The 15,863-nt window shown below is 37.0% G+C and overlaps 2 protein-coding genes across 5 annotated transcripts in view; one reads left to right on the top strand and one right to left on the bottom strand.

Annotated features, from left to right (window-relative positions):
- Window positions 1-15,863, top strand: part of LOC131437739 (PR domain zinc finger protein 1) — a 153,225-nt gene that overhangs the window by 111,523 nt on the left and 25,839 nt on the right. For 3 of the 4 annotated variants that reach the window (XM_058607280.1, XM_058607279.1, XM_058607282.1), the window contains exon 2: window positions 9,733-9,786. The exons of the other annotated variant lie outside the window; for it this stretch is intronic. The gene's annotated coding sequence lies outside the window, so the exon portion shown is untranslated. The remainder of the gene's footprint in view (window positions 1-9,732; window positions 9,787-15,863) is intronic. 4 annotated transcript variants of the gene reach the window in all.
- LOC131437741 (cytochrome c oxidase subunit 6A1, mitochondrial-like) lies at window positions 10,470-11,020 on the bottom strand. The gene is made up of 2 exons (XM_058607285.1): window positions 10,890-11,020; window positions 10,470-10,819 (listed from the first exon to the last, which is right to left on the bottom strand). Exons 1-2 carry the CDS (start codon window positions 10,984-10,986, stop codon window positions 10,557-10,559), a joined length of 360 nt encoding a protein of 119 aa, XP_058463268.1. The 5' UTR covers window positions 10,987-11,020; the 3' UTR covers window positions 10,470-10,556.

Here is a 15,863-nt window from a genome sequence, read left to right as displayed (position 1 = left end):
TTTGTGGTAGCCAAGTTTCTAGTATCTGTATTTTAGACAGCGGTTGAAAAGGTTTCTTATCACGCATTTTTATCCAATGATTGTATTTAAAATTTTCAATTGAAATTGACAGTATTTTAAAATTTGCTAACACACAATTGAAATGATGAAATCGAGTATTTCAATGAAGCTGCTACTGATACGTATATCGACGACTGCTTATGTCTTTTGCAGCGTTCGAGTACGTCAAAAGTGTAAATTATGAATTTCAATCAAATAAATCGAATTATCTAAGTATTCCAAGGCAATTACTCAAAATTACGAAATCTCAATCGAATAATTAATTAAGAAATCCTCCTGTTGGCTCTGCGCACGAACAGATGATTGAAAGAAGTTTACATTCAAATCATAAAGTAGACGACTTATTTATATTTACTATGACAGAAATATCCACTGTCTGCATCGAAAACGACCAGCACCATAGAATAAGTTTCGAACCGTCCAGCAGTATTTACGAATCTTCTATCGCCTTCGGTCTCTTCTCCTGTCACTATCATTCGCTTCCTTTTCAATTACCACCAGGGATCCAGCGTTAATCTACCGAGCGCAAACCATCACCATCATCATCACAGACTAACCAAACTGGTGCTGGTTTTCTTTCCTGTTTTTTTTTGGTTGCCTGCCAACCGTTCCCAGCTCCGTGACTAAGCTTTCGTCCCCAAACGGAACGGTTGCAGCGAGACAATGTTTGGTAGCTAAAAACAAATTTTTGACTACGCGGAACTTAAACACACCGCTAATAATAGTCGGACGAAGTAGTTTTGTTGGTTTTTTTACTAGCGTCGAGATCGGTGATAAATTAACCAAGACCCGAATTTGGCACTGGATCAGCTCGATGGACTCGCTAGCGCTTAATTGACCATTACGTTAGAGAATATCTGGGAAAACGGCCAACAAAAACCCGAGAGTAAATTATTCATTTTATCGACATTCATATTAAGTTTTCGCCACATTGGATTTCAGTTTAAAATCCCACACAAATGGTTGAAAGCGCTCATCAATGGAAATTTTCCACGTTAACAGGATTATCGATTAAAAGTGGGTGAATCAGCAGCATCCGACAGGAAGGGGGTGGGGTGAACGGGGACCCAACTCTACACAAATCGAGACCGTATCGATGTGTACGTGTAAGGATTGGAAAATCCCACCCAAGCCTCCCTTCCGACAACCGAAGCTAGTTGAATTCCCATTTCCTCGTCATCTCTCGCTTTCGCTCACGGAATACGACGACAGACTGCTGCTGCTGCTGCTGCTGCTGCTGCTGCTGTAGCTACAACTGCTAAATGGATGCTGTTAGCCACCCAACAACCACTAAGCTCTCGCTCTCGGGTGGCTTTGTTGGGATAGGTCGCCTTCTGCGCTGACACCAGAACTGGGTCAGTAGAGGCAAACACTTCGTCGGCACGAACACCAACGAACACCAACGAACCGACGATGGAGGCGGATGGTAAATTTTCGGTTTTGGAAAAGGATTTAGGAAGAACGTGGATGTGAAAGTGAATGTGTATGCAGTGTTCGTGAGTGTGTTTCATTTGAGAGGAAAACCGGAAGATCGAAAATGAAAAGTTCACTCGTAAGCCGCTGCATCGATCGATTCGATGCGTACCGGTTGCGGTTTGCCGTGCGGGTCCCGTCGTCCGTGGGGTGTCATGTGCGACGGCCCGTTCGTGGATCGATTTATTTTCGTTAGCAAGTTGAGCAATTTTCCTCCATGAGCTTGAATGTTCTTGAAGGATGGAAAGTTATTTGGATTAAGGCTTTCTTTATTGATGTGCAAGATGAAAAATTCACGAATATAATAACTAATTTTATGTAATCAACATTCATAGAATCATTCAAAGACACACAGAAACACTTTCTTTCTCAATTGAGGGTTTGATGTTGAAGGTTTGACTTTAGCATAATTTTCCCTTCGACTCTATTCATTAAAAAAAAATATTTGATTCATAACACCAGCACTAGCGAATGGAATGCGGATTCGATTAAACCACCTTCGTATATGCAACCTGATAAGACTGACCATTTTCCGGTATCGATGCAACTGGTTCTATCTGCTTCATGTTATCATCGAAAAAACGAATAGAATTTAGCACGGATTGACGAAGAACTAGGTATTATAAATTAGTGCCTGATGAATCATTCTCTATCAGGTGGCTTCTAATGATCTAACCGCGAAGCAATTGGCAAATCACCCTTATTCTAAATAACGACTTATTGATTTTTTGATCAGAATGTGGTTCGATCGAATCCTAGTTACCTTTCATTTTGTTAGCGTTATAAGAAATACAAATGAAATACGATCGAAAAATCGATACGACGTTATTCAGAATAAGGGTGAAATAGCTAGTTCGATCGCATCGATTCTCGCAATCAATTTTCACAGCGCTCACCAGAAAATTGTTGCTAGTGACTTTTCGATTCCTAGTCTGGTAACGTTTGAGTCATTTCGACAAAAGCCCAATGTGCATTTGCAAGTAATTCATTTAAAATCTTTCATTTCTTGTTATCTACCAACCGCCGTCGGTTGTTTTATTTACCAGATTTGATTCGAATTCTAATCCATCGAAGTAGACTACTCTCAGGCTTATAAGATCTTCAACAAAGTTATCGTTTTTCTTTGAAAAATCTCGAGATCAATCATACTATCATATATAATACTATGGTTTTCTTCAAAACAATTTTCTTCGATTCTTGAAAGAATAAACGGAATCGGGTTGTTTGGCCGTCTACTGATAATGACAACCGATTGGAGTAATTTTTAGACCGATTTAGAAAATTGTTTACGTTTTTTTTTTTGTTTCACTCCTTTAAATGTTGGTAATAACTTTATTCTATAATTCCGAAACCGGAAGTTGGATCCAAACATTAATCAGAAGTTTTGTACAGAACCATAAGACCTTTCATTAAAATCTAAATTTGTAAAAAATCAGCTACGTCATTTCTGAGCAAAGTGAATAAGTAATTTAAAATTAGAATTTTTATACTAATCAACCTATAATTCTGGAATTGGAAGTCAGATTCAGATGAAATTCAGAAGTTTTGAAAAGAATCATAAGGCCTATCATTCGAATCTGAGGTGGTAAAAATCGGTCACGCCATCTCCGAGAAAGTTTAGTACACATTATTTTCATTTTTTGCACATTTTACCCCATAACTCCGGAATCGGAAGTCAGATCCCAACAAAATTTAGGAAATTTCAACCGGACAAAGTTTGTGAATATTCACATTTTTTTGTACAGTTTTCCCCATAATTCCGGAACCGAAATAATACTCAGGAGTTCCGTTCCACAAGACCTTTCATTTGAATCTATGTTTTTTAGTCCTGCCATCTCCAAAAAAATAGCGCAAAAAACCTTACATACGCATATACTCACACAGACATTTTACCTACTCGACCAACTGAGTCAAATGGTATATGACACTCGGCCTTTCGGGCCCCTCGGTTCAAAAATCGGTTTTCACAGTTGCATTACCTTTCTATATTAAAGAGGTAAAACACAGATTCGAGCATAAATGATACAAACCAAATTCGTCGTTTGGTGTTCAATCATTGTTTTGACGTGAATACGTTTCTCTATATAATGGCCAAGATGTAGACCATGTTCGATGTACGTTCTACCATGTCTATAACAAGATTCCGAGTGGCGAAATGGTAACGCGTATGCACGAAATGCATAAGAACGCAGATTCGAGTCCTGTCTCTGAGCGCATCTTTTTCGAATAAATCATCTTTTCTGTTAGTTTGTCAATTATTTGGCTTCTCCAATATGTGAAAATATGTGTACTAATCTTTCTCGGAGATGGCGTGACCAATTTTTACAACCTTAGATTCAAATGAAATGCCTTATGATCCTTTACAAAACTTCTGGACTTCATCTGAATCTGACTTCCAATTCCGGAATTATAGGTTGATTAGTATAAAAATTCCAATTTTAAATTACTTATTCACTTTTCTCAGAAATGGCGCAAAAACGGAACTTAGTTATGGCGGCTTTACGTCAAACCAACTAAAATTAATAAATCGTCAAAAATTAGGTTTTCTAAATCTTTTGCAAACAATGAGGAAAACGGTCGAAAATCGATTAATTCTCATTGTGCGGAACCTGGCGATGAGTAATAAAAAGGACTCAACAAGATTGCCAAACACACACACGCAGAGATAATTTAGGGAGCCACCTGGTCGTTTCAAAATTTATACGCAGACCACTGTCCCCAGGCTTGAATGAAAGATTTGGAATTTAGTTCCACAATACAGGTTCAAAAGTTGAAACTAAGACCCTGGAACAGAATACTAATTGTAGATTCTGGAACCAGGCTATTGAAATTCTGATTCTAGAAGTCAACACACAAAATTAAAGATATGAATTCTAGATCTGGAACACAATTTTAGTTCTGAGCTCCGAACCATAATTTTGAAATTGATTTCCTAATTTAATTCCTGAACTTAGCTTCAGACATTTCTTCTCGAGATTAGTTTCATAATTTTATTCCGAAATTCAGACTTCAGAAATAGACTTTGGAACTGAATTCAGTTCTTTATTGCAGGTTCGAAGTTCATGTTTAAAATCCAGTTCTAGAATCAAATTCGGAGCCTGGATTATGAAAATTAGTTCAGTTTCAGATTTTTAGAATTAAATTCATGAAATGAATTCTTTATCTGGATTCCAACCCTGAATTTTGTTACTGAATTTGAAGCCAGTCCCGAGTTCGTTATTCAATTCAATAAAATATTCCCAAAAAATATGCGATACAACATTGTTTGTAGTACTCTTTCGCTCTCATTTGTTTAGCACGTGTAATATGTTTCCCGTCAATAATCATCATACTTTAGTACAGATGCATGTTAGAATTCTGGAAGCGAAGCAGTAAAAGTTCCAAAATTCACACTATCAATCAACTAATAACAACGATTGCTGATATCCGGAAGTGTGAGAGGAACATGTCAGTTTTATTCCAGTTATGTGTCTGACATTACCCACCTGCCTTTTTACGGTTGCGAGCTATAGAAATTTTTTTTCACTGAACAATCTGTAAAATTTATTCAATTTACTGGCATCTGACAGATAACTACTGAGCTTCGGTGAATCAAGAAAAATATTACGGAACATTTGCTTAGTTTAACTGACATGGTCTGGAACTTTTGAATGTCACTTTGTGTTACCACTTCGGTAAAAGTTTCACGAATTTTCGATAAACAGTACAGAGTGCTTTGGTAAGAATCATATCTGTCAGTTGGGCTCAACAGCTGGCAGAGAAAATTTGAAACACATTTTGAAGTCAGTAAATAAGTGAATGTACTATACTTGCTTTTCAGAGGTTTTCATTTCCGTAGAAAAATGAGATCGAAACACTTGAAATAATGGCACGAGAATCCATGTTTCGTTGATACATTTGTAATGTATTGTTTTCTAATAAGTCTAAAACTTGTAGTCAATTTATGCTAAGTTTGTCAAACTATACAAAAAATCTTCCAATAAAATTTTAAGTGATTTCAATCATATTTAATGAAAAGGCAGTGCTTGAGCGGAAGAATAGGTATAGAGTGAGAAGAATAGTGTTTGTTGTTTGATGAAAAGAAAAGATGTTTGGATATATGATACCGGTCGTGAGGCGGCTAGGATTTAGACCATGTTCGATGTACGCTTTACCAAACCTGGTCATGTGGTAGAGCCGTGTAAAGTGAAGTGAAGTGGTGAAGTACTTTTACAGAATTTCACTTTTTAGGTCGTGAAGTCTTGCAACAATTTCTCAAAACAACTTATTTGTTTCGATTTCCATCACGATCTACCTTCGACTCATCAGTGCTTAAAGCAGTTCAAATTAAACTACCATCTCCGCCTAGAAGTTCCATTTTAAACCGCTACTTATTAGGTAAAGGTTACCTTATTTATGTAACACTTCTAGATACAGCTTATTTGATTGCTGTTTATTATCTTTTTCATTATTTTGATAACATCCTATAACCTACTTTTTGAATATGAAAAAAAATTTTTTTGACAAAATTTGACTATTGAGTCAATGTAATGTAATTCCATCTGTTAACCCAAAAATTAGAACAGTACGCTTTTTTAGAAATTGGTATCACAATGAAACTTAAATTGAAACTACTTTCAATGTTAACGGGGACAAATAGACAAATAGACAAATCTCAAATCAGTGTCGGCGGCAAAACAGAATAGGAAAAAAATAGACTTGTAGTGCGGTGTATATCCGTTTTCTATTGAATTTGTTTCCATAGATATAAGACTGTCCGTGAATGGTGTGGTGACGAAGTACAGCGAAGCATGCTTAGTTCTTCTAATCAATTGAACTTTCTCTTTTGCACTAACTTTTCTCGGAGATGGCTGAATCGATTTTCACAAACTTAGATTCAAATGAAAGATCTTGTGGTCCCATAAAAAATCCTGAATATTTTTTGGATCCGACTTCCGGTTCCCGAGTTATGGGGTAAAATGTGAAAAAAATTAAAATATGTGTTCTAACTTCTCTCATAGATGGCGCGACTGATTTTCATAAACTTAGGTTCAAATGAAAGGTCATGTGATCCCATACGTAATTCCTGAATTTCATCCGGATCGGGAAATATAGGGTGAAGTGTGGGGGCGAAAAACCGTAAAATGTTTTCTAAATCAACCACAAATCTTCTCCAATTGATAGTTTTTATCAGTAGACGGCCAAACAAACTGATTTCGATTATTCTTTTAAGAAACGAAGAAAATTATTTTGAAGAATACCACAGTATTATATATGATAGTATGATTGATATGAGAAAGGCATCATTACATCACTAGGTGGATTAAAACAGGATTTTTTACATAGGTATTCAAAGCAGAATTAGTGTAAACACCTCTCCTTAATCCACCTAGAGGTGTGACAAGGCCTTCTTCTTGTCATTCAAACAGTCCTTTTGAAACATTTTCTCACATTAGAATAATTTCTAACCCGAATTCGGGCTTAGTTTTTTAAATAAACTCATTTTGATTGATTCAGATCGATCACAAGAGCAGCCTGTAGCGCTTACGTCGCATATCTGACAACATTCTCGAAACCAAAAATATCAGTTTAACCTTGATCATTGGTCACTTTCTGAAAAAAGCATACGAATAGATAAAAACTACGAATTGACGGTTCGTCACTTATACGATTTTATCGTCGGAACCGGAAGTATCTTCGAATGTAATCAATGGTTCAATAGTAGCTTTCTAGTAAGCCTAGGACTGGTGAAGTTGGATCGATTGTGCCGCTTATAAAGTGTGATTTTTGAAAGGTATAAGATTATGCTGGTCTTCACTCCAGATGCGGTAATTTCGCTTGTTGACGTATCCATTCAACCAGAAATGAGTTTCGTCGTTGAACACAATTTTTCGATAAAAAGTGGATTTTTGTTCAACTTTTACAGCGCAGATTTATGATTACATTAAAGACCAGACTGAAAAAGTTTCCCAATGACATAAGACACGATTCACGCGTAACCTGTAAAAAACAGGTTAGCCAAAAAGAAACCAGGAAAAAAATCACTCTTTACCAATATATCTCTAAAACTAAAATTGACAACCATTTGATCTTCGGAACTGATTCACATCGCAAGAGTAACTAAGTAACAGGCCTAAGTTTGTGAAACCCGATTAAGTTACCTCGAGAAAGTTGAGCGGAACGAAAAAAATGTGTTTTCTCGGTAATTCCATTTATATTATTATATCTCCGGAACCAAGAATTACAGACATTTGATCTTTGAATATGACCCACAACCTAATTATCGCTTTCAAACCAGCCAAAGTTTGTTGCCAGCGGCTTAGTCAGCTCCAAGAAAATTGATCGAAAGGAAAAAATTGCGTTTTGTCGTTTACGTCACTTATACCATTATCACCCTTATTCTGAATAACGACGTGTTGATATTTTGATCGTATTTCATTTGTATTCCTAATAACGCTTGCCAAATCAGAGGTAGCTAGGATTCGATCGAATTGATATCAAACAGCTAATTGATATTAGAATTTGAATCACATCCCAAGAGTAACTATGAAACGAACCTACATTTGCTAAGATCAGCTCAGTCATCGCTTAGAAAATTGAGTGGAGAGAAAAACTTTTGAAAGGTGCACACACAGTTAATTTCCGATCTTATCGTGCTAAGCCGAATGGTTTATATAACTAAGGATCTCCGGAGCTCAAATCAAAAGTCGAGTTTTTAACAATTCCTATAATAGATAGAATGAAGAGAATTTCATAAGATGAGTTCCCAAAAAAAACAAACAATGTTGCAATATCATGAAATACTAGTAAACATTTCGTGCAGTTCAAGATACTTATCGCTAATAGCGATGAGAGTTTCCAACTGCAGTTGTTGAGTACAACCCAGATAACTGTTATCAGTCAAGGACCTATTTGTCCTTGGAATACCGATCATACGAAATTATAGATATCACTTACAAACAATATTTTTACTTCACAAGAAGCTTGAAGACACAGCTTTCCATTTAGTAGTGGATGTTGTACTTTTCTTCCACACGAAAACACTTGATGGAATTAACTAAAGGGTGATTTTTTAAGAGCTTGAGAACTTTTTTAAACAATAAAACGCATAAAATTTGCAAAATCTCATCGGTTCTTTATTTTAAACGTTAGATTGGTACATGACATTTACTTTTTGAAGATAATTTCATTTAAATGTTGACCGCGGCTGCGTCTTAGGTGGTCCATTCGGAAAATCCGCTTTTTTATCGACAAATTTTGTTCAGCGATGAGGCTCATTTCTGGTTGAATGGCTACGTAAATAAGCAAAATTGCCGCATTTGGAGTGAAGAGCAACCAGAAGCCGTTCAAGAACTGCCCATGCATCCCGAAAAATGCACTGTTTGGTGTGGTTTGTACGCTGGTGGAATCATTGGACCGTATTTTTTCAAAGATGCTGTTGGACGCAACGTTACAGTGAATGGCGATCGCTATCGTTCGATGCTAACAAACTTTTTGTTGCCAAAAATGGAAGAACTGAACTTGGTTGACATGTGGTTTCAACAAGATGGCGCTACATGCCACACAGCTCGCGATTCTATGGCCATTTTGAGGGAAAACTTCGGAGAACAATTCATCTCAAGAAATGGACCGGTAAGTTGGCCACCAAGATCATGCGATTTGACGCCTTTAGACTATTTTTTGTGGGGCTACCTCAAGTCTAAAGTCTACAGAAATAAGCCAGTAACTATTCCAGCTTTGGAAGACAACATTTCCGAAGAAATTCGGGCTATTCCGGCCGAAATGCTCGAAAAAGTTGCCCAAAATTGGACTTTCCGAATGGACCACCTAAGACGCAGCCGCGGTCAACATTTAAATGAAATTATCTTCAAAAAGTAAATGTCATGTACCAATCTAACGTTTAAAATAAAGAACCGATGAGATTTTGCAAATTTTATGCGTTTTATTGTTTAAAAAAGTTCTCAAGCTCTTAAAAAATCACCCTTTACAATGAAGCAATAATCGCCATTTAGCAGCAAACTATATCCCAAAACAATAACACAAACGCCTACTGATTACCGATTTAGATGAGTTTCAGGCTTAATAAGTGACATGAGACTTATCGAAATCTATGATATTAAATTGTTATTCTTACCACGTGTATCAATTGCCTGCCAAACCGTAATTCAATATCATCTTTATTTCTGTAACTACATCGACAATTTCTTTTTTTATTTTCAGGTAACCCGGTTGTTCTATGGAGTCAGCTTCGTTTGTTGAACGTTTTACATTGTTGTAAGTAAAAATGATAGAATATTTCAAACTATACTGGAGATATAGAAATAAATATTTCAGTTTTTTATTAGAGAAATTGAACAAATCAAGTTCATATAAAAGTCTAATTCGTCCAAAAATTACATTCAATTCAGAATAATAACGTATAGATATTTCGATCGTATTTCATTTATAGTTCTAATAACGCTAGCAAAATCAAAGGTAGCTAGAATTCGATCACACCATATTCGATCGAAAAATCAATACGTCGTTATTGAGAATAAAAAAAATATCCGGGTCGGTGGTTCAATGCATCGGGCGCTGGCCTTACAAACCAGTTGTCATATGTTTGAGCCCCGACCTACAAGGATTCATAGTATCAGTAGCTGCGAAGTCTATTGCAACAGAAAGGCCAAATTCCACAAAAGGAATATAATGCCAAGACTTTACTTATTGAGAATAAGGGTGCTTGTGTTCCTAACACGATTTTGTGTTTAATCTCTAGAACAGTAATTTAATAACAAAATGTGACGTAACGTAAGCTCATATAAGTAATTCCTTTTTTTCCGAAAGCGGCTTCCGTAATAAGGACTGATATTCACTTCATTTAATTTTTACTGTGAAGTGATACCGATAATTAACCAGTAATATAAAAATCAATTCATGTAATAGTTAATGATAACACTTAAGTTTTATGACTGAAATTCGATTCCAACAGCAAAAAAAAATTTATTTTCTCGATTCAGTTTAATATTCATAAAAATTCAACTTCGACATACCGAACCGCGAACCTAGTTCTCATATCCATCCGGCAAGGGATTGTTATGGGGATTGTGAAAAAAACTCCTCTTCCCATCGCCCCACGGGAAACGTTTGTGCCGAATGCGCATATACTCGTACGGCACAAACTCGGGGCGTTCCTGTTCCTCATGCTTCAAATATGCATTCGCCATGGCCAGTCCAAGGGCCGGGAGGGCAACAAAAAATGTCAGTTTCTTCCAAAGTTTTGCACCACCACCACCACTGCCACCAGCTCCTGTACCACCGCTGCTACCTGTTGAAACAATAAAAAATGGTGCTCTTCTGACGCATTGCTAGTGATTTCGTTAATGGCATTTTCCTACCTTCATGTCCGGATACGGCAGCTGAACTAAAGCTGGCATTCCGAGCCACGGTCGGCGAAAATAATCGACGACAAATAATTTGATTTGTTGAAGTCATTATAACTGCGATAATTATGCAAAAACTAACTTCGAATAACTGCTGTCGCCTACCTCGATCACGGGTTTGAGTTGTCCGCACAAGCTGGGATCTCAGGCACAAAAACAAACACTACGTTATGAAATTCTATCTCGAGCTTAACTAATGTCAAAGCGTTTGTTCGAAGCCAGGTTCGAACCTAGTTGTTCGTTTGAGAAAACTACTCTGGATTAGTTCCAGGTTTCTTAATCGAAATAAGCAAAAGTGAAGTCTTCTAACGTTCTGTCTCCAAGTGGAAGCATTTAACCGATACACTGGAACTTTAATTTACGCGCAGAGCCGAGGGTGCGTAAATTGAATATAAAAAGAAAAAATAAACAAACTCGCGTGGATGCGTACTGCGACCCGAGAAAATTTTCAAAGCGAAACTACGCGATTGAAGTCCGATCTAGAGCGACCCCAGGTTGATGAAACAAACATCTCAAAAGTTGTTTGGGCGACTCTGGGCTGCTCTGATAAATGAACGAAAACGGTATAAGATTGGATTTGAATGTATCAAGCCACGTATTTCCAATTATAATTGAGTAAAATTTTGATTAGCAGCGAGCAGTGTAATATTTTGTCTGCTAAAAATCTCCGGCATCTCGGATTTCCCTGCCATTGACGACGGTTTTGAAGGAGTAAGCGATATATCAAAGGGAAAGCATCGCTCTGATTGGTCAATCGATGCAAAAGCGAACCTGTTGGAGACACGCGACTCCATCAATAGAAGTAAAATTATCGCTAACGTTTCAGTCCTACGCGTAGCATGCCAGAGGTAGGTTGTTGCTAGGCAGGAAGACAAAAAGTGCCATAAAACGAGTTGAAGCTTTAATTGATATGCTTGTGATAATCTTGTGTCATGCAAGTTCGGATGAAATACCACGTTATGTCGTTTCGCCTGATTAACTGACAACTACCCCAGGGTAAATTTTGAGTGCTTAAGATTAATTTCTAATTTATATAAGATGAACTCGATTAATAATGATAAAACGAAACTTAACGCTATAAAAATAACTGCTTACATACAAAACTTGAACACAAGCTAGTCGAAGAGAAGCTTAAATATCAAAATCGTATCGCAAGTATGTACAAAGATATAATTGCATACATTCGGGATATTGGTGTAATTTCGTCGGCTATAAAACAAACAATGTTCGGTGTTGGTTTCTAATCAAGATCAATCTAAGCAGACTCTCTTGCAATGGCGTATTCAAAAGTGTGACGATTGATTGAACTGTTTGATTGTAGATCATTAGAAATTTTGGTTGCCTTGTTCCTTCCACATCAATGGCTCGAACAACCACATGGGGCTGATCCTTGTAGTTTTTTCCATACTATCGAAAATACGACCAGCAATTTATGATCAAATTTTAAGTAGTATGAACTAATCAGAAATAACTCAAAATTATAGTTTTCTGGAATGTTTGGTATTATTAAAGTATTATAGAGAAATACTCCTAACAGTTGTTTGTTAGGGATACCAACTGGGTAGGAAAAATTTTAAAAATGGACATGTTTCATTTCATTTTAGAACCCAATGTACTTTTAATGTGTAAGTAAATTAATTATAAAAGAGAGAGGAGTAGGCAACACTGGGAGTGCGATACGGTGTTCTGGTGCTGCTCTCAAAAAAGCATAATTTCAAGTTATTTTAATAATAGTGCAGGTGTGGCAAGTGTGTGTTTAGTAGTGAGAGTGCTATTTATTGAATAATATTGATCCGCGAAACTAAAGATGCTCAAGCGGCGGATACTGTGAATTTACCGCCCCAAAATTCAACGATGTTAACCTGTTAATTGATCGATACGCCATCTACATGTCATTGTCGGTCTTGTCGGATTTCTATGGATTGTCTGAAAGTTTACAAGTCGATCGTGTCATTCAAACTGAAGGTCTAGGGTTGGTCTGCAGCGGACCCAATCGCGAGTATTTTTATTTTATTCTTTCAGTGGTCGTGTTTCATCTCACGTTGCTGACAGCAGAGCAAGCAAGAGAAAAGGGATACTGGTGAGATCGTTCCTTGGAGATATTTTATATTTTTTACTATGTATTACTCCTGAGTATCGAAAATCAGGTTTTGTTGAGATCATATTGTTTACCAAAACATATCCGGATCTCTTTCCCTCCCTACTAACAAATCTCCTATCCCGTGATGCTCGTGGAGATACAGTGATACCCGCGGTCTCTAGAAACAACGAGTATCAGACTAACATTCCTTCGTTTTCCTCAGTAGCACAGCCTTTGGTCGTAGCCGGCGTCGTTATTGATCATTTAATGAAAAGTTAGGAGTGAGTGGGTATGCACAGTGATAATGATTTGCTTCTTCCAAGTTTTATTTTCTTGGTTCATCGAACATTTCCACTCATTCGGTCGATCACGAAGTGCAACTACGGGCGATCTACTTCAGCTCAGGTCAGCTCAGCTCAGCTCAGCTCAGTAAGTAGATTAATTATAAAAGAATTTTCTTCCTATTGGTATATTGTATTTCATATACCGTATGTATTTCTGCAGTCGACCAATTTTTTACTCTCATTTGCCCTGTCTTATTAATTTGTGTGTTAAAATAATCCGTCGTACTTTAGTATAGGTGCACTGTCACAATTCTGGAAGTGAAGAAATGAAACCTTGCACAATTGAACCAATGAATTGATCTGTGGGACCGATTTTAGATATTCAGAAGTGTGAAGTTGTGTTGTGACGTTAATACACCCAGTTATGTCTCCGACATTACCCATCCAAGTATTTTCTAGGACAGTCTTTAAGTCTTTAAGTTTATAAATGTCATTAAATTTTGGATCACTTTATAAATTAGTTAGTGTTTAAGTATAAAAGCGACTTACGCCACTTTATTACACATCAGCTAAAGGAATGGACGGTGCTGATTATGATTCTACTAATCACTGAAAAACAGCCATTGTTGACCCTTTTGTTGGTTTCCAGCAAATGTCAACAGTTCATGCTGGTAATCCAGGAAGAACAGGTATTTATTTGTTCGATATATCCGACGTTTTTAAAGTTTTTACTTTATACATTCAGTTAAATAAAAATTTTCTTTCAAACTAGCCGAATTACTCGGCGTTGCTCGGAAATGTTTCGTGAAAACAAGGCCAAAAAAAGTTCTAGAAATTGTCCTGCCCATTGATACTCTGATTGGAGTGAAACACAACTTAGACGACAACCCGATTGAACAATACTCCGTTCATGCTCAGATTGCGAATGATCAGTGTCCCAACTCAGATCTCACAATAATCATAATTTTCACTGTTTTCTCTGTATTTTCATCACCTTGGGTTGACAGTTTTCTAAATTTACATAACAAAAATGCACATTGATTGTATGATTTCTTCGTCAATTCAGATCAATGTTGAGAATACTTATTCCCTCTTGTAAATATGCTAGAAATATGCTGTACTCTTAAAGAACTACCAATTTTTCGTTAAGCCCGATCATTTTTCCCTTACACACTTCCTCTCCCTCAAAAGAACCTTATAATCTATTTTGATGTGAAAGTAGTATCTGTATTAGTCAAGAAGTATCGTTTCTCATCGAAGAAATTTTACGTTGAACTCCCCCTTTGTCAGTGAACTTACTCCAGATCTCCTCCATGATCCTTAGTAGTGTAGACAGTATTTGTGTTGAAGAACACAAAACATAAAATATCGATTCCCATTTTTGTTTGGTACATGTGCCAAACTTGGGGGCGATTCGTTTAGTTGTTTCGTAGTTATGCTGAGACTTACATACACTCGCGTTATATAAGATAAATTTTACAATAAACCAGTGATGTCCGAGCTCAACACACGAGCTGCTCTATACCTGAAGTGTGTGCCTATTAAACTCGTGTGCTGTGCTTTTCAAACCAGATTCATGAGCGTGTGCTATTTGTGTAGTCCACCTACTGACAAGAGACAATACAAGAGCGGACACTGTGTGCTTAAAAGTTATATTATATTATTAAGTAAAAAAACGGACACCCAACTCAGCTCACGAGCTAGCTCCCCATTCCAGCTCGTGAGCCAACAGATGAGCCAGCATCGCGAGTTGGTTCTTCGAAGCATACGACTCTCGATGTAATAGCAACACGGCACACGAGGGTAAGCTTCAGACTTCGTGTGCGTGGTTTTGGAAAGGTACAGCACACGGACTGTATGAGAGCTGGCTCATGTACTGGGCCATCACTGCAATAAACACCCCTTTTGGACAACCTCCGAAAAAAAGTAAAAAAAGTAAAAAGTATCTGTGCCAAGTTAGGTGATAATTTACTGAGTTGTTATGGAACTTTGCCGATATAAACAAACAATTTGACTTCCAGCTTCTTTATAGGCGACACTTGCTATCCTTCCACTCATATAAATATACTTACGGCCATTTTATAGTTGTTATAAATATCTGTGCCTGTCGAATAATGGCGACTTTTGCAAAATTAAAAACATTTTGCCTTAAATTACTGCACTGGGGTCCGCATTGTTTGGGATTTTATATTGAATTCTACATGGATTTTTTCGTTCACTCGAATTTGATTCGAAATTCATTCCCCCTACGCACGGGCCTGTTACGATTCGAATCTGACTTTCGGCTCCGGATTTGCAGGGTGATATAAGAAAAAAATTAAAATAAATACACTAACTTTTCTCAGAGACGGCTGAACCGATTTTCACAAACTTAGATTCAAATGTTCCGAAATTATAGGGTAAAGTTGGTTAAAAATAGGAATTCGCCACTTAAAGCTACGAATCAAAAAACGTAAAAAAAATCAAACTTAGGTTCAAATAAAAGGGCCCGTGATTATATACAAAACTTTTAAATTTAATCCGGATCCGACCCCCGGTTCTGAATTTATATAGTAATTATAAGTC

The sequence above is a fragment of the Malaya genurostris genome, chromosome 3, assembly GCF_030247185.1.
Source record: "Malaya genurostris strain Urasoe2022 chromosome 3, Malgen_1.1, whole genome shotgun sequence".
NCBI lineage: Eukaryota > Metazoa > Arthropoda > Insecta > Diptera > Culicidae > Malaya > Malaya genurostris.
This window is presented reverse-complemented; position numbering and strand designations above follow the sequence as displayed.